This window comes from Homalodisca vitripennis, chromosome 4 (genome assembly GCF_021130785.1).
Source record: "Homalodisca vitripennis isolate AUS2020 chromosome 4, UT_GWSS_2.1, whole genome shotgun sequence".
Lineage (NCBI taxonomy): Eukaryota > Metazoa > Arthropoda > Insecta > Hemiptera > Cicadellidae > Homalodisca > Homalodisca vitripennis.
In genome coordinates, this window is record NC_060210.1 from 65,959,161 (window position 1) to 65,979,175 (window position 20,015).

Genomic DNA, 20,015 nt, shown 5'->3' on the forward strand with positions numbered 1-20,015 from the left:
ATAATCATTTCAACAGGTATATAACATTACAACATCAAGCAAAGGGGTTTATTATCAACCCAACTATTCGTTTTGAATTAGCCAAAACTAACCAATTAGCACAACGTATTAGTGAATAATAAAATAAATACTTCAAAAAGGAATACAAGATTCGACATTTAGAAGTTGTTTTTATTTTGTATGGTGCTAGAGGAACCCTATCAACCTTTTTATTTACTAATTGAACGTAAATAAAAATAAATTGTATTCTATAATTTATAATTAGTGCTCAAATTCCATATATAAATATATGGCATTAACAAAAAAATTGTCTAAAAGTAGTCTTTATAATAAAAAATTTGTATTGTGCTAGAAGATTAAGTTTAAAAATTTTCTTTATATTGTATGTAATTACATTTGGGTGTAATAAGTAGTGTAAGCTGTATTTTAACTTATCGGCTAGAATCTTGCATTACAAAAATTTAATATGTTAAATGCAAAAAATATGAATTTTCCGAAATCAGACAAACAAATTGACAGGGAAAATAATTGCCAGATTTTTTGTATACACAAACAACACTCGTATTAACTAACGAAATACAATATGGTTGTTTCCATTAAAAACATAAACTTGAAAGCAGTTTAACAATTACTTTACTTATCATATATCTGAATTTTAGGGAAACACGTTATTATAAATGCAGTGGCATTTTGCTACTTCTGATTTTCAACAGCTGTTTGGTGACAGAACCACATACAGAGCAGAAAGCTGCTTGGTTGCTTTTGCAGGTTAATCGCCTCACTTGTCGTAGCTAATGAGTTATTGGTGTGAATGACCGATTTCTCTGTAACAACCGGTACATTGATTTTGTTTATCTATTTAATTGACAGCTAGATACTGTTAAATGCTAAGAAAATGGCAATTAATATAGAAAAATATAAAGAACCATTATTGGCTGCTTGGAAAGATGTAGTGGACGACAAATCTAATACTAACTGGTAAATATCTGGCAAGCTAGCCTCATCTCGTAATTAAGTGATTTTTATATTCAAACTTGAAATAATAAATCAGCACGCTTTTTATAGTTTGTTAATATTTATTGGCTTTTACGTTTCAGGGCTCTATTCAGCTATGAAGGTCAGACAAATGACTTGAAAGTTGTTGGTAAAGGTGGTAAGTTTTTAGTTGAATTATTACTGGTTTAAGTTATTATTTTTAAGTTTACTGGTTTTCAGTGAAAGTTTAGTTCAAAAGTAATATTATAATACAAAGAGCAATGTAATGATATATTAGATTTGTGATTTCTTCATATTTTAGCTTTAACGAAACTAAAAATCCAAATAATTATTAATTTTTTAAAGGTTTATTACCTTATTCTAAACCTAAACATAGATATCTTGGGGGTTGTTGTTCAGAAATTACGTTTTCATTATAGGATATGGAACTACTCGAATTTGGCTGTAGTTCACAGTATAATAACCGGTCTCGATTAGAATTATACCTAAACTAACGAATACAAAAACATTTTTACTAAAGTTATTTACGATTAATTATTGCTACCTTTTATAATGTATTAACACGTTGACTGCAGGAGACACATTGTAACTATTCCGGCTGTCAGTCGATACACAACTATAGAGTCACAGTGAATATGTTGTTGCCAACATATTGTTTAAACATCATTGTTTAAAATTAATTCATACATTAAAATCATTTGCGTAATGGTTACAAGGACAATGGTGATGAACATGCGTTATATGTATCACAAACTGTCAGACACTTTAAGTTTATACTTCATAATAGCTTTTACTCTCTGTCTATAATAAAAGTATGTAAGTTATTCACGGTTTTGTTTGTTACATTTAATAAATACACATTTTAGGTAGCCTAGTTATCATTTAATTATTAATTTTGTTTGGATACAAAAAACACAGCTGAACTATACTATAATTTGAAATATCTACAACAGCTACAACATTATTCAGTTTCATATTTATTTTTGTATTGTTTGGTAGTATAGATAATCAGAAATATCGCTGATTCGATTGTCATTGTGAGTGCTTATTATACTGCAGTCCTGGTCTAAGTTATGGGTTGCAGTATAATAAACGGCCACCACCACACTCGAATCATTGGTACTCATGAGTATCAAATCCTTGATATTCGTGACTATTTAAATATACAGAAAACAAAATATCAGACCAAATTACACAATAAGTAGCCTATTTCAATAACAATATATGTGTGCTAGTTGTTAATCTTAAAATAATATATTAATAATAAATAAAAAACTATCAATGCTATATATAGTGTTACGAACAAAACAATAACACATAATTACCTTTTACTATATACATGTACATCGTCATTGTTGTTGCCGCAATTAGTCAATAACCACACATGATTTTACGAGTTAATTTGGAGCAATAATGCCTAACTGAATTTCACTTTAGGCTTTTAAAATTGGGTACTTTGGGATTATACCGACCACACCAGTATGAAGAACACAAAAATATAAATTTATAGAAAGAAACATTATAGAACGAAAAACAACTCTTTAATTACAAAATTACAAACTTACAAGCATTTCCAGGTATTGTGATCGGTATTGTTGTCGCTGTTATCTTATCTTTCTCGAGAATTCCGATTACGGCAGGCAGCGCGGCATCACATGATTATCTAAGTTTTTTTGCACGGTACATAATTGCCTTTCCATTACAATTCAATTTATATTTCTGATCAGCCCCTCTAGAATTTGATAATTTACTGATAGGTACTATCTCGAGGGATGTTTTTCTTTCGTTGACATCAGCGCGGGCTTCGGCAGGACTTTCGGCCGGAGGCACTCGCATTTTGGGTGGCGGAGTGTGATCAAGAATAAAAACAAGTTTTGAGTGTTTTTTTTTTTTTCAATAAAGAATTTAGTTTTTGTTTGGTAATGTTTGTTTTTGTTGAATTTTTGTGTTTGGAGAAATGTAGGGGTAAAACACAGAAGTACAACAAAGCGACGCACCAGCTGAACGGGCGGCGAGACTCTGCAATCACGTTATCTACTAGACCGCTCGACTTTGACCTAGTCTGTCTGAGGATGGGGAGGGGTTTGCGATAAGACAATTCCTGTTTTATATTTACGAAATATTGTTCTACGCTAATCTAGTAATCAGTAGAAGCAAAATATCAAATAACGATTCATGTCTGAGTGTGGTCGTTATAATCCCAAAGTACCTAAAATTGTATTATAGTGAAGCTATACTTTTATATTTTATAAGAAATGTATTTGTTTCAGATTGTATAAAATAATTAAACTTTATTTAAACTAAGCAGCGTAGTACTTAAGACTATTTAACACAGTGAATATGTCTGAAAGTATTTAAAAAATGCTTGAATTGACACCACCAATAATTATTACTTCTTGTCAATACGTATCTTCTTGTCTACAAGATGATCGGTTTCTGAGACCAGTTTTTAAGATCCTTCTTTGTAGGTCTCCAATTTAGAATCTATTGTTTGAGTGTTTGCAGAAGTTAGTGGATCAGCAAGGTTTTACTGTGGTTGTAACAATATGGTTTTAGGCCAAAATAGTAAAATCCCATAAATAATAATAAATCTGTAAAGATTGTTGTTCCTTGTTTTACATGCTTCACAATTAATGGGATAAGTGACTCAGCATTACGTCTATTTTCTGGGAAAATCTCCAAATGGAATTTACAATCTCTTCTTTCCCTTTTGGAAATGTCTATATTAGTGTTTATTTCCATCATGCCTATTACACATGTACCCTCTGCTAGTCTTCTACGGTTATATTTTCTCTTTCTGATCTTTGCTTCATCAACTTCTACTACAACTCTTTCACCACGTTTCTTCAATTCTTCTTTTTCAAACTTGCCATCTAACTAATCAAAACAAACCTCTCTTAAAAAATAAAAACAATCTGAAATGGTATTTCTGCAGGTACTGATGCCGTCAAAACAAAATTAATGTAATTAAAAAGTTATAATTTATTTGATTCAACTAAAATAGTAAATGATTTTCATTAAATTCATAATACCAAATTTAGAATGTTCAAATGTACTTCTCAAGTACGTATTTTTGCAATTTCGTGTTTGTCCTGACTTTTCTTACTGCGGAAAACTATTTGATTTCTCCCTTTAATTTTAGATTTTACTTCCTCACTACAATCTGGACACTTTGAATTGAAAGGAGCAAGGTCATTATCTTACAACCATTAAACATTGCTTTAATAAAAATAAATATATTTGGAGACAATTATTGCATGTTCATCGCTATTGTTCTTGTCGATGTCACCATCCTACTCAGTACATAAATGAAATAAAAACAGCTGGCACTGATTTATTATGAATATCTGTAGGTCAAATGTTGTATTCGATACTTTATATATTTCTAATCGATAATCATGATTCATGATAATCACTGATTGAGTTGGTGGCCGCTTGTGCATTTATTAATGTTTAGCTAATAAATTACTTGATAATACTTTCTTAACAGACTACAATATACATATAAAAAGTCTTTATAGTAGAAGCATTAGACAATTTTGTTAAGATAAGAGAAAAAAGTGGCACTTTAAAGACCTTGAGGCACCAGAATTGTTATCTACATCTATTTACAAATCCATTGTTATACCCATTCATCCACCCACCAGGTGGTTGATTATCTCTTCCAAAGTGTATGGAAGCTTCCAGTGCAGATCTAGAAATGCACTTAAAGATGACTTCTGTGGGTCTTCTTTCCAAAACAAATTCTTTCAGGAACAATTATAACGAATTTATGAAATGGCCAAGGGCTCAGATTTATACTCTATAAATATTACTCTTAAAGTCATTTACTTGGTTAGGAATTATAGTGGTGTAATTATGATGTAAAATAGACTGTTATTTTATGTTGTGATGAGTTATTTGTGGGATGTTTTTGTCCAAGGACTAACGAGTCTAAGATAATTCTGATTACATCCTAGCAAAGTTGTAAAGTAAGACCACTGATGTAATGCAAGACGTAAATATTTTTGTTAATTTTAGTAATTTTTTTTTATAGCAAAATTAGTTACACAATTTTTACTGATGTGAATTAGTTTTAGCATGGCTCTGTAGATGTCAGTAGTTTTGATTTCTTTTATCAGAGAGTTTTCAATCATTTCTCATTAGATGTAAGAATGATTTTTGTGCATCACATAAATCACAAAATCGTTGAACTTTAAAATCAATAAAGCCAAGGTGTGTATGGGAAACTTTTTAACACATGTTTCTGGTGACAAAGAGAGACAATATCCTATAGACCTCAATCTTAGAGCTTTCTCAAAATCATTATAAATTGTTCTGTCTTCTAATTTCAGATGGTGGAATTGAGGAGATGAGAGAAGAGCTGAATAGTGGCAAAATCATGTATGCCTTCTGCAAAGTATTAGATCCAAAAACAAGTTTACACAAATTTGTTCTCGTCAATTGGGTAAGCTTCACATATGTTTCAACAGAATTTGGTTAAGATAGTGTTATTTTTAAAATTAAATTTTTTTAACATGTCTAAGGGACCAACAGTGCCTGAAGATAATAAATGGTTTTATAATTGGGTTATTTGCATGATTGTATTGAAATATTCTTTAAATATATTATATTGCTCTGCATATGAGTAGATATATACGACCTTTGGTTAGTGTAGAATAATTTTCTTCAAAGATACTATATTACTCAGCATATAAGTAGCTTTATAAAGCCTTTGGTTGTTGTCAGATTCATAATCAATGAGCCATTCTGGAGTATTTGGAACATTGTCCTGACAATTGATTGTTGCACAGCAAGGAGAAGGTGCACCTCACCATCGCAAGGCTACAAGTGCCAACCACATCCGAGACGTGAGCAACCTGCTGAAGGGCTTCCATGTGACAGTAAATGCAAGAAATGAGGAGGAGGTTGACACTGACATCATCGTAGACAAGTTATCCAAGGCCACAGCTTCAGCATTCAGCTTTAAAGATCGTGGAGAAACTGTAAAAGAATCAGGACCGGTGGTAGGTTTTTTTAAGTATAGGCAATGTGTTATTTGATTTTTTATTGAAAATACATCATGTGAGATGCTAAAAGGATGCTATTTACATTTTATTAAAAGAATGGATAAATGAAATAACAGTTTAAGCTTTAAAACATGCCCTTCATCAAATTAAGAGTAGATGTAACATATTTACTTTATTTTGTTTCTTTAGCAAGTATTGTTTTGCTAAAAAAATATAACCCACTGCTGTGTGACGTCTGTCGAGCAAAACTAATTATTCAAAAATATTTATTTGTTCTAGCGTTGAATGAATCATTTTATGCTCTAAAAGAACTATTATTTTAGGTTTCAATCCATCCAGTGTAATCTCTAGAGATTCAACTGATGATTCAATTCAATTCAAAACAATCTTTATTTACAATTTGTACATCATACATTATACAATATACAAATACAAAATGGCATCAAAATTACAATTGAGAAGCTTATTAAAATAATGGTATCTAAATGATCACCAAATAATAATGGTATGAAGCATAATATACACTTAAATAAATTACATCGTATTGTCATTCAGAAAAAAACTCATCAAAAGAATAAATTGTTTTATGTAATAAATAATTTTTAAGTTTGAGTTTAAAACTTTTAATGTCATTAATATTTCTAATATTTTGTGGAATACTATTGAAAAATTTTATACCTGCTACTAATGGGTTTTTTTTTCTAAATTCTAAGTTTACTTTTGGAATTGCAAACTGGTTTCGATTTCGGGTCAAGTAGCTATGAGACGAACCCAAAACAGGTAATCTGTCTCCAGCTTCCTTAACTGCAACTGCCGTTTCTAAAATATACATACTGTACACCGTTAGGATACCCAATTCAGAAAAATATTGTTTTACTGACTGATGTAGATCTAAATTGAGAATGATCCGTATAGCTTTTTTTTGAAGAAGAAGAATACTTTGCAAATTTTGATCGCTAGTTGCACCATATAGTACAATACCAAAATTTATATGGGAGTGTATGTGGGCAAAATACACTACTTTCAAAACGTCCAATGTACAGAATTTGGATATACTCCTCAACGCATATAAACCAGAAGCTATTTTATTCAAAATTTTATTTACATGTTCGTTCCAAGTTAAATTTTTGTCTAATGTAATTCCTAAAAATTTTACATTGTCTAATTGTGTCAGTTTTACTTGAGAAATTTCTATATCAAGATCGCTTGAGCATCTGTTTTGCCTTGTATTAAATAAAATATAATTAGTTTTTTCAAGATTAAGTAGCAAATTTTTGTTTGAAAAGTAGTTTTTAACTGATGTTAAATAATTTTGTGGATTGGGTTTCTATTTCTTTTAGAGACTTATTTGAAATTATAAGATTCGAGTCATCCGCATATAGGCACATCTTACCAGCAACAGTCTTCGGTAATCCAGTAATATAACATAAGAATAATATAGGCCCAAGAATAGATCCTTGGGGGACACCATTAATTACAGTTCTTAGATTTGAGTTTACACTTATTAATTGATTGAATTCATTTTTAAAAGCTGTTTCTACAAATTGTTTTCGATTGTTTAGGTAAGACTGTATCCAATTTAGCGGAGTTCCAACAATACCCAAATCACTAAGGGTACTAATGAGATTATCATGAGAAACACTGCCAAACGCCTTGCACAGATCCATGAAAATACCTGTGACATATTCTCCTCTGTCCACTGCATCAACAATTGCTTCAATAAAATCAATACCAGCAGTAATAACGGATTTATTTTGTCTAAAACCATGTTGTTCACTATCAAATAAATTATTAGATTCAAGGAACTCCATTAGTCTTATATACATAGCTTTTTCATAGATTTTTGAAAATATAGGCAAAATAGATAAAGGTCTATAATTATTTGGATCAGTGGTATTTCCTTTCTTAAAAACTGATTTTACTCTTGAAATTTTTAATTTATCGGGGAATATACCAGTTATAAATGAGGAGTTAATAAGGTGAGTTAACGGTTTAATTAGATTAGTTTTAGCTCTTTTAATGATTGGCATGGGGATTCAAGACCCCTCATATTTTGATGGAACACAGCTATATAGCCAGAGTTTACATTGCTTGTAGAGGAGTTAGTCTGTAAAATTGGGTTTGTTCTAAAAAATAATTAGTTTGTACTGAACCACTTCCATTAGCTGTATACACTGTTCGGCTGGTCTGTTCTGAGCTGACCGAATGGAGGACTAATTCTCAGATATAAAGAGATACAACAGTGAGGATGTTGAACTTTTTAGTTCTTTTGCAGCTCTCCTGAAATTAAAGTCCTGCTAGGCATCTTAGGCCTCTCTTTTGTTGTATGAGTACTGTTTCCAAATAGGTGTTTGCAGCTCCTCCCCAAAGCGCTGTCCCATATTGCACATGTGTTTCAACCAATGCAAAGTAGGCTATCTTAGCTGTGTCCATGCCACTCACTTGTCATCTACTGTTGTCATAATCGTTTGGTGTTAAGTTATAGGTATTTGACTCATCTATCTGGGCAATTCCAGGGCTTGAAGGATGCTGAAGGAATGGAATTCTCTGGGTCACGATGGAAGAGTTTCTTTAATTCTGTCTGAAATTCTTTAGGGGATAATCCATTTCAAAGTAGTCCGTAGAAACCTGTAAAGTAGAACACTACAGTTACTGTAGCATTTGTATATATTCGAAATTTAAATATGCAAAATGCATGAGTCGACTTTATCACAGACACAGCCCATCATGGAACAAATAAAATGTTTTAGATCTCTCCTTTTGAAATCCCAGATTAGGTAATTAAAGGCAATATCATAATCATGTCTTATTGGCTTGTCAAAATATTTTGCTTTGGAACCTATACACTGATGCACTAGTATCACTGTTTTGAAGAGCCAGGTGGTTGGTAAGACAATGTGTAGCCATAGGCTTTCCAAAAGTTGGTTTCTGAAAACCACAGCCACTCCTGCTGTCATAGGGCGTGAATTTGGTCACTGGAACTGCTGTGAGCAAATCCGATGGTCTTATCCTGTCTATATTGTTTAATAATGTGTATTAGTGTCTGTTAGTGTATCAGTGTCTGTTATATTTACTGTATTTTGCGTTATAGTATACTGTATAGCCTCGATATATTTCACAAAATCAACTATAATGACAGCTAGCTTCCTTTTCCCTATGTAGTTTAGATACATTGCCAGTAATCTCAGGAAGGCCCTTTCCTTGACTGCCTGTGAAGAGTTCAACTTTGACTTGTTTTTCTTGAGAAAATTTAAATGGCTCATAGTTAATTTACGTTGATTTTTGTTAAGTAAACTTATTTTCTCTTCTTTGGTTTGGTTTTCTTGCTTTATGTTTGAAAGTACCTTGAAACTATTTGTCAGGGTGAGTTCTGAACTATTATTTATCGTGCATATTGTAAAACCCTTTTAAATGCTTAAATAAGCTATCCTAACTTTGTTTGGATTTCCAATTTTTATAATAAATTTTAAAGTGACCAATTAATTATATTTGAAATTTTGGAGCCTGTTTTATTAATTTAAATTATAGTATATTTAATTTAAAGGTTTGTGTTGCCATGACTTTTGCTTATTCTAATGTGCAATGGAGATGCTTAGTAATTTTTTTTAAAGCCATTTTTAGTTAAATTTAATTCTTGAATTATCTTTAAAGATATGATTTTATAATGTAAGCAAAACAATAAAGTTTAAAATTTTATTTTTCCATTTGTCGAACAGGAAGAAACTTGTTTATTGTGAAATAACCTACACCAATTTTAATAAATAAAAATAAAGGCAAATCCTAGTGGTATGCCAAAAACCCACAATAGCGTAGTGTAGCTATATGGACATACTATGTTCAGTCCTCACACAGACTTTTAATTTTGTTCCAACTTTTGAGAATTAAAAGTTGGTTATCATTATTAGCCATTACAATGAGACAATTACCCAAGTAGTTTAGAACCCACATTAAATTTTAGGCTCCTATCTATACAATAATAATTAATGACTATTGCCATATCAGTGGACTTAATAATTTATAACGACCATGTCAGGTTGATCTTTACTTCACATATAATTTTCATATCTCCGTACTATTTGTCTCAAGGAATAAATAAAATATGCTTAAAATCTTGTATTTTTCTGATCAGGGTACTACGTATAAGAGGGTTATTCCTCAGCAAGAAATAAATTCTAATGAACGTGACAAGTTCTGGCAAAAAGAAGAGGAGGAGGAAAAGAAAAGGCAGGAAGCAGAACGAAAACGCAGAGAAGAAGAGAAGAAGAAATTAGAAAATGAAATCAAACAGAGAGAGGTGAGTTAGTTTGAAAGTGGGCTCTATGCTATTTTGAACAACCTTTAGTAAAGAATAAAAAAATTGATGATTATTTATAATAAATTGGATTTGTTGGTTTGTTACCCTGGATAACAGGAATGGTTTAACATGTGTGATTGGAGATGGCTAACTATGTACAGCAATGCTGAGACATTTGTACCCCTCAGAAACAGGTCTTCTTCCAGGTCAACAAGACACTAGCTTGTGCTTATGAATATTTAATTCAAAATTATACAATAATTACAACCTATTTTTATTGCTCAAGACTAGGAGTTTATTCCACCATGCCAACAAGTTAAAAAAATCTATTGATAATTAGATTAGTATAAGATAATATTATTAGTTTATTGATGTAATTAGATAAGTGTAATTAGATTAGTATAATTATATAATATTATTAATTTATACCAAAATAATAAATTTCTGCCTTTTAAGTAAACAGTTTATATATCAATTCAATTTTACTCTGTCAGCAATGATATACAAAGGAATTTTTGAATTTTGTAAATGAAAGTAATTGTAATTAGAATGTAATATACAGTAATGAACTGACTAAAATATTTATTTGATAATATGTTGACAGATTGAAGAAGCTGCACAGAGAGAAGCTAGGATCAAGGAGAGGAGTAAAAGTATATCAGTTCTGAGAGAAGCAGAGAGGAATGAACTGATGAGGGTAAACGCTGCCAATTTAGCGGAGAGAGGGAACGACATCGAAGATAGAGAGAAGGAGGAAATGGAGAGAAAAGAGAGAAGTGAAATATTAAGGAGGCAGAGAAGTCAGGTAATGCTAAATATTAAACTTAATTTTTTGTCGTATTAAAACCCTTTTTTCCAGAAGAAATTTAATTTCATGTAATAAGTATAAACTATAGGGAATAAGAGCATTAGAATTTCAACTTTATTATATTTAATATTTTAAATGTACAGGAAATACGTAAAAGGCTGTTTAGCCTAGGTTCTCAGAAAAGTCCACATTAATCTATAAACGTTGTTATATAATATGAACAATCTTTGATTGTGAATGAGTTAGAGTTTAATTTTTAGTTTTAAAATAGGTTTAAATTACTTTGCACGATATAGTTATAAGCTAAACTTGGGTTTCCTGTGTTTTTTACAATAGACATACATTACTCATCTATTCCCTATGCTATTGAAATTACTTTAAAAAAAATAATGATAATAATAGTTCTTTGTTGCAGTAAACAGTTGACAAAACTGGATTGCAAACATCATTTCATAATATTGATTAAACATATATAAACTAGTCCTATCTTAATTTGTCATACGTATAGTGAATTCCAGATGTTATTGTGTAAACCTATTGGTATGTTACAATGATATGTGTGTATTTGCATGTTTTGGATATCAGAAAAGAAAATAATTATAAAATAGCAGTTTTCATTCCAGCATTGTAAACTCCTCAACAGCGTAAAATGCCTTTGACAACAAAATGTTTCTTAATTGGGACTTACACTGTTGGGGTTTATTGATTCTAATATATCAGATAGGATAGCATTAAAATATAGAGCCTGGGTAAGGTCAATAATCCAAGCTCCACGAAGGTAATTTTACATGACTATGGGTTTTAATTTTTAAATGATATTGACAGCTTTAATTTGTAAAAAAGTAAAAGGAAAGTAAAAAGTGTTTACTTTTACTTTTTACTGTACTTTTCTATCATAGCCTCAAATTGTAGGCCCAAAGTGGATGTACTCGGCCAAAGCAGGCTAGTTTTAGTACATCCAACAAGCAGAATTTCACTAGCTGGCATAAGACATAAATGCCTGAGGCAACCTTTGAGCAAACGCTCCGTTTGTCCCCGGGCCAGGTGAATACTCAGGCTTCATATAGTATGGCTTCTTCCGCCATCACAATTGGATGATATTTATCTACAATTACAAACTTGACTACTTAGTAATTTTACAAAGATTTTTGTTTGTGCTGTAATATCTTGTATTTGGGTTTTTAGTTTGTTTATTAGGATACTCTTCATCCATGGCCAGTCTAACTGTTTAGCTATATATGTTAAAAGCCTTATCAATGTCGTCTATGTTCAGGAGAAGACTAAAAAGCTGCCGGAACCCATCCCCTATGTGAGAGATCACTGTTGTGGGTATGAATAATTCCTACCATTCCTTTAATCTCCTACTTTTATCGCTTTCCCTGTTTGTTTCCATATATTTAGTGGGAATATTCAAAAAAACTAAATATGAAAAATCTCAATGGTATGTTCTGTGGTTTTCTAGGAAGCACAAGCACTGATATCCAAAAGGACTATCGATGCTCGAGCCGTATTTGAACAAAACACCTCAGCAGGACAGCTCCACCACAGAAGAGCGTCATACCAGCCCACCACAAACACCTCAGGTAGATTTTGGCATCAATTAGGGTCACTTTAGAATCTCCCACTCAGTTTTAATTACTCGTACTACAGATCATATGGCTTAACCCTGGAACTGGCAAACGCCCGATATCGGGCGTTTTAGTCGCATCCTGGATGGCAGCGCCCGATATTGGGCGTTTTAATATGTCTTTTATTTCTCAATATTACGTACTTAAAACACGATCAAAGAGTATCGGTATTGATACCAATCGAAAGAGGAAGGTTCAATCTATGTAAATAATACACTAATAAATAATTTTATCGTTTCGTTACACGTCCATACGTTTTATAATCTCTGAACTGTTTGTTTACATTCTCCTGCGTACCGTGCTAGTTGCGCATGCAGCGATGAGTCAACTGGTTCATTCGGCTATTGTTATTTCGTCAGCTGGATGGTGTTCTGTCTGGTTTATTGTTTGTTTGAGTTCGTTGTAATGATGGTTGTGTATATGACACAATAATAGTAAGTTTTTTGTGCGTGTTTATGTAATGGATCGTAATTTCCGCGATCGTTCATTCCGAACTGGTTCATTCGGCTATTGTTATTTCGTCAGCTGGATGGTGTTCTGTCTGGTTTATTGTTTGTTTGAGTTCGTTGTAATGATGGTTGTGTATATGACACAATAATAGTAAGTTTTTTGTGCGTGTTTACGTAATGGATCGTAATTTCCGCGATCGTTCAAGTGACATTCGAGAGCTAGTTGTGCATGAAATAAGGAACGATGAGGATTCCGATTTAGACATTCAATCAGAACATAAAAAAATATATAATAAAAAAATACATAATAAAAAATAAAAAAAATAGAAAATTAATATGAACTAATAGTTAAAAGATCGTACAAATCCAAGTGAGCTTTGAAGTTCTTACTTTTGTTGGTAAGTAGCACTTTCGAATGTCAGTGTATGATTTTTGTATCGTTTACCAAATGTAAAAATAAGTACCTTATAAACTGTGTTGTTTTATTTTTACTCAGAATTAAATGCTCTTTCTTTTATATTTTGGATATTTTGCATATCACTCACAACAACAATTTTACAAATCAAAAACTTTGAACTAACTTTTCTTTTTTCTAAAAAAAGTTTTTTTCATGAAGAGGTAGAGTAAGGTTTTTTTTTTTTTTAATTATATTATGTGAAAAAATGTTCCTTGAACAATGCTGAATAAAAAAATATATGATATGATATAGGTACTTTATAGTAAACATGTAATAATAAAATAAATATAAGGCAATCTATGAAGTACTAAAATCACTCCGCCACTGAGAGAAATATGACCGCCAGTTCCAGGGTTAATTTATACAGTGGTATACAATCTTTTACAGTTTTTATAACAAATACAAAACGATAAATGATTATTTTTGGAATGCTGCTCTACTTGAATCCGTAAAATTCTAATTCATGACAAAATCATAAAAATTTTCAACTGACAGAATCTGAAATTTCGTCTTCTTTTATTCTGTTCGTCATTATCATATTGCAGGCATTGTTCTAAAGCCAGCCCATTGTCTCCAGTGCATGCAAGTTGTTTAACAGTATTCAAAGATGTCAGCATTGATCTTCTTTCATGTTCACAAACTATCATTATTCTAAAGTATGAGTTCTTACAACATTGTCTTGTAGTTTCAGCAATGTTCATTTTATATGCTGACATCCACTTAAAATTTAAAGTGCATTGGTCTATAAACTTACATTTTTTATATTCTAATGTCATGGAATCCATAGTTTATAGTTTTTTTAAATAATTATTAGAGAAATTCTTACAGAAAAGCTAAAACTTCAAAATAATATGAAAATATTTAAATATTTGTAAACTATTGATTTTTAGTAATTTTTCATTCATGAAATTTACTACTGATAAAAACTGTATCGTAAATAAATATGAGCGATGAAGAAAACAGTTATGTGGATGATTTTAATCAATGTCAAGAGGTTAAGTAATGGTTTTAGATTTTATAAATTTAAATGTAAAAAAGCATGATTTTAAGTTGAAAAACACATTTTTTAACATTGTGTCACTTAAAGTGCTAGTATTTAAGTTAGAGTCAAATATTATTCAGTAATGTAAAATTTGACAGACTCCTGAACTACATGTTTGTAGCAAACTAACAATATGCCATAGCTTTACCATATTTGACAGCTTAGGAGTAGCTATGTGGTCAAGAGTATGATTCCTGAATAGAATAATTTTAACAATGAGTTTTAACCACTAATGTGCAGTGCTCTTTCTAAAATTTCCTTAAATGCAGGTGGGAAGGGTTGATTCAGTGTGAATTTTGAGTTTTGCTTCAGTTAATTTTCCTCTTACTGCAGCATCTGGAAGGTCTGTGACTGTGTCAGATTCCAGACGCTGCTCTGAAAGGAAGGTGAACTGGAGCTAAACATACATTCATATGTCCTTAAACTTCAACTTTTTATTAAAAATTTCTTTATATTAATTTGTTTGCAATGTTGTGTGATAGGCATATATATATATATATATATATATATATATATATATATATATATATACACATGGTATTCCACAAAAGAGTGTCACAAACTGTGTAAGAAAAAACGGATGTGTCACTTAAATCTGGGCAACCTTATGGATGTCCAGGAACTAACCGCAAATGTTGAGATTGTGGGGTGCAAGTGTAATTCAATAGGTCTAGTTTACTGTGGGAGATGACTGTTGCAGTTGGTAGGGTTCGTTCCTTAAGAGTCGAAGGTTCTTGCCAGCCTAGACATAAGAGTGTGCCACCCCCTGCCTGCTTTGACTGTAGAGGCTGGTTCAGAGCTGGCTTTCCTTTCTTCCGAGGGAACATGACTTGAGATTAGTTCCCTAAATTTTCCTCATGAATCTCGATAGGAGGCAGCCCCTATCCCCAACTTTACCCATCCTGTCATTCCGGAAGCAGCGCAAATATTCTTATATGACTAGGTGCAATTTTCTAAACTTCTTTTCATAAGAGAACAAAAAAACAAACAGCTTTTGTTGAAAAAGTACCATTGAAATTATTTAAAAATGTCAAAATAGTTAACACTTGTAAATTGTTTATATCTGATGCAAAACAGCTGATACAAAACTTATTTCAGCTGTCAAAATGTTTGTTGCTCCAGGTTTGTGCAAGCATACCTCTAAAAAATGATCATGCTTGCTTATGCGTTGATGGTTTTCATTAAAAAAAGACTGTTGAAATTTTTAAACAAAATGCAAAATGGTGGCTAGCAGCTAACTGACACATTACTCAACCTATGTTTACAAAACATTTTTTTTATATCATATGTACTATCAGCCACAGAATTTACACCCTGTATATATATACATACACACACACACACACACACACATATATATATATATATATATATATATATATATATATATATATATATATATACATTATATTATATATATATATATATATATACGAGGGCTGTTTTTTTTTCAAGTTCCGTTTGTTTCTCCAAATAACCAGCGTAGTGGCGGGAGGCGGGGCTGCGTGTTGTGCAATTGCGCCGCTCCCCCACTACAACCAACGCCGTTGCCGGCTCCAATCCATCAGTCGTAGCCGAGCTACGGGCGAGTAAAGATGGCCGCTACGATCAATTCTCCCGCCAGTTGTGAGTTGCGAAGTGTGATTCGTTTCCTTCAAGCTGAAGGATGTAGTGCTGCTGAAATCCATCGCAGAATGAGTGTTGTGTATGGTGAACACTGTATGAGTGATAGCGCGATAAGAAAATGGTGTAGGCTATTTGCTGAAGGTCGAACAGACGTCCATGACGAAGGCGGTCAAGGACGCAAGTCGGTCGCTACTGCAAGTTTGGTTGAACGAGTTGACCAAGCGATCCGGGAGAAACGGAGGTTTACAATTGATGAACTTTCTACCGAATTTCCAGCCATTTCAAGGTCTTCCTTGTACAAGATTGTGACCACCGAGCTAGGGTACCGAAAATTGTGTGCCCGTTGGGTACCCAAAATGTTGAGTGAGGATCACAAAACGAAGCGAATGGCGTCAGCCCTAACTTTTCTGACGCGATATGACAACGAGAAAGACAGTTTTTTAAAGTCTATTGTTACTGGGGATGAAACTTGGGTCCTGTATGAAAATCCAGAAACCAAGGAACAATCAAAGCAATGGATGCACACTCACTCCCCTAGCAAGCCCAAAAAATTCAAGCAGACTTTGACCAAAAGGAAAACAATGGCTACAGTGTTTTGGGACCAAAAAGGTGTGCTTCTGGTTGAGTTCATGCAACAGGGAACAACGATAACAAAGGAATCATACTGTGAGACTCTACATCGCCTCCGGAGAGCAATACAAAACAAACGGAGAGGAATGCTGTCATCCGGCGTGGTCCTGATCCACGATAATGCACGACCGCATAGTGCCAATGTCACAAAACAACTTCTGCAAAAGTTCAAATGGGAAGTTTTCGACCATCCGCCGTATAGTCCTGACTTGGCGCCCAGTGACTATCACCTCTTTCGAGAAATGAAGGCGTGGTTAGGTGGACGACGCTTCGCTGACAACGAAGAGCTTCAAGCAACTGTAAGGGTCTACCTGAGCTCACTGGCGGCAGACTTCTTCGAGGAGGGTATAGGAAAGCTTGTCTCTCGCTACGACAAGTGCCTCAACATTTTTGGTGACTACGTAGAAAAATAAGTAAGAAATTACGAATCTTTTGGTAATAAAATCATCTTTTTATCTCAATGTGTTTATTATTTATGGCCTATCGGAACTTGAAAAAAAAAAAAAACAGCCCTCGTATATATATATATATATATATATAGCTGTTCCAATTTTAATAGTTTTTATGCACAGACACCACATGATAAAACAACATTAAGCACCTTTTTAAAACAAATTAAGTTTGATATATTGTTCCACAATATTATTAAATATTCAATATCTAATTTTTTAAAGTAATGTCTTAAAAATTCTGAGTGATGAACATAATAATTTAAGGTGTGTATCACTATATGAGTTCTAAAATCAAAGTGCAAGGATTAACCAGTCATCAAGAATAACATGTATATCTCAATCTCATACTGATAACATTTTTATAAGCTTTGTATTAAATCAATATACTCAGGTTGTTATTCATGTTATATTTGTGTGTGATTGCTGTTCTGATCATGCTTATCATGTGCTCTATAAAAAATTAGCTGCTACAAGCTTGTTCTAAGATAACAATTGCTTATAAAAATAATATAATTTAAAACAGTGGGTATGGAATACTGGCAAACACTAAATTGTAAAATTATAAAACTACTAGCAGTTACCTGCGGCTTCACACACAATTGTGTGTGTTGCACCTGTGTTTAAGCACTTCTAATTTGAGTGAATTATATTTCCAATGCCAATGTCGAGTTTGCCTTCTTCCCACGATCAAGAAAGTTTGTTTAAAGATGTATATTTATGGTCATTGTGATTTACTCTGATCTTAGTATTTTTTATCCCATAGTTTTGTCTGGTTTCCTGATCAAGAAAGTATATATCACAGATCAGAGAAGCCTACTTCTGTCAAAAGTGAACTAAGATGGGTTTTATATCAGTCTTTAAATTTATAGTAAAAGTTAGACGGTAACATTGTCTTTTAGATCTATACTTAATATTTGCTAAAAATGTAATAATTACATTAAAATTAGCACCAGGTAACTATGTTACTTTACACCAAGTGTAAATATCATAATCATGAATCTTCACATGTGGGGCTGAGAGTATTAGCATTGTGTACTTTTCAGCTAGTCCATTATTGGTATATAAATACGTTAATTAATACATGTTTTGTGTGGGTAATGTATGAATCTCACAATTTTAAATTTCGATCTTTGATATATATATCCCATATTATTGTGTTTGTACAGAAAATTATTTAAGAAATGCGTTTATATAATCAAAAAAATACATTTTTCAAATTCGTTTAAGAATGAAAAAATTCCTATTAATTTGGTTTAAATTACTGCATTTTGTGAGTTACATATATTACAATTGTTGAAATTGAGTTCCAAAAACTTTTTGAAATTATAGTTCAATCTATTTTTGTCTGGTACTGTAATGTAATACCATTTTTCATGTCAAAAATCATGTGTCATCATGGTTAGGCCATCAGTCTATCAAAAGCATTAGCTTATGTAACTTTATTTTCTGCTTGTCTGAGTTACTACAATTTAATATCTCATGAATAAGTTAAATAGTAGTTTATGCTGAAGTATTATTCTTCGTTTTAAAGCCTATCTCCGAAAAGTACCCTCGCTTTATAATTAATACACTTTAACCACCTTGATTGGCCATATTGATTGTATGTAGGTTTTATTCACCTTTAAAGTAGACATATTATTTCATTTACTGTCTACCAATCATTCTGTAGTGATAAGATAGTGGATCCACTATTTCACCTCAGTATCGTCATTATGTAGATAACTGGCTCAATCAATAAGATACTCTTTCACTTGTAACCAAGGACATTATATTTTCATTAAAACTGATAATTTAATCAACATTTTCAAATATTGCCAAAATATAATAACTGGACAAAAATACGATGTTGACAATTTTGTTGATATATTTGTACTTTTGTGTTTTAGTGTTTTAGCGGCCAACTTTTAATTAGTTTTAGATTATTAGAATAGAAATCTTATAAGTTTAAATATTTTCTATTCCTATAAACAACTCATTAAGTCTAAAAAAAGAACGGGTGGCTCTAAAATCTCCCTTTCGTTTGATCCTTCAAGTGCTTGTAAATAGTTATAAATAGCAATGTCAGAACTGTCACTGTTGCAAGAACTAAACTATTCCTGAAAAATATTATTGAGATAAATATTATTCACATCTATAATGGTGGGTTTTAAAACATTCTTTTTCATCTTGATGGTTTTAAAGGGCTTAATAATAGCTCTCAGACAGAATACCATAAGAAGGGAAACTCCTTCCTCTAATTTTACCCTCCTAATTTTCAGTTAATTTATTCAACTTGCTGCTCAAACACATTTTTCTCCCTAGGAGAGTATTATAATACGATGATATTATGGTTCATGATCCAAGTTCAGTTCTGTCTCGGGTGTTACTTGGGATGGCTGTATTTCTTGTTACAAGGTTAGGAAAAAAAGGAAAAATTTCTGTTTTCCCTTATGTTTTCACATAAACATGAGTGCACTGCAAATATTGCATAAGCAGGTGCTTAATAGTAGAGTAGTAGGGAATTTTTAGACACAAATCCCACAGGAACTTCTGTATATTGTTGTGCGAAATTCACTGAAAAATTCCACAGAAACTCTAATATATATACTTATTTGACTCTATTACTATTATGTATGACAAAAGTC

General features: G+C 32.1%; 1 protein-coding gene across 1 annotated transcript in view; it reads left to right on the top strand.

Moving 5' to 3' along the window:
* Positions 1 to 741: 741 nt before the first annotated feature.
* The window catches only part of LOC124359430 (drebrin-like protein), a 29,850-nt gene continuing 10,576 nt past the window's right edge, over positions 742 to 20,015 (top strand). Inside the window, exons 1-7 of the mRNA XM_046812168.1 lie at positions 742 to 978; positions 1,098 to 1,153; positions 5,331 to 5,443; positions 5,790 to 6,002; positions 10,135 to 10,299; positions 10,904 to 11,104; positions 12,570 to 12,690. Of these exons, the coding sequence (XP_046668124.1) occupies positions 896 to 978; positions 1,098 to 1,153; positions 5,331 to 5,443; positions 5,790 to 6,002; positions 10,135 to 10,299; positions 10,904 to 11,104; positions 12,570 to 12,690 (952 nt within the window). The 5' untranslated portion in view covers positions 742 to 895. The remainder of the gene's footprint in view (positions 979 to 1,097; positions 1,154 to 5,330; positions 5,444 to 5,789; positions 6,003 to 10,134; positions 10,300 to 10,903; positions 11,105 to 12,569; positions 12,691 to 20,015) is intronic.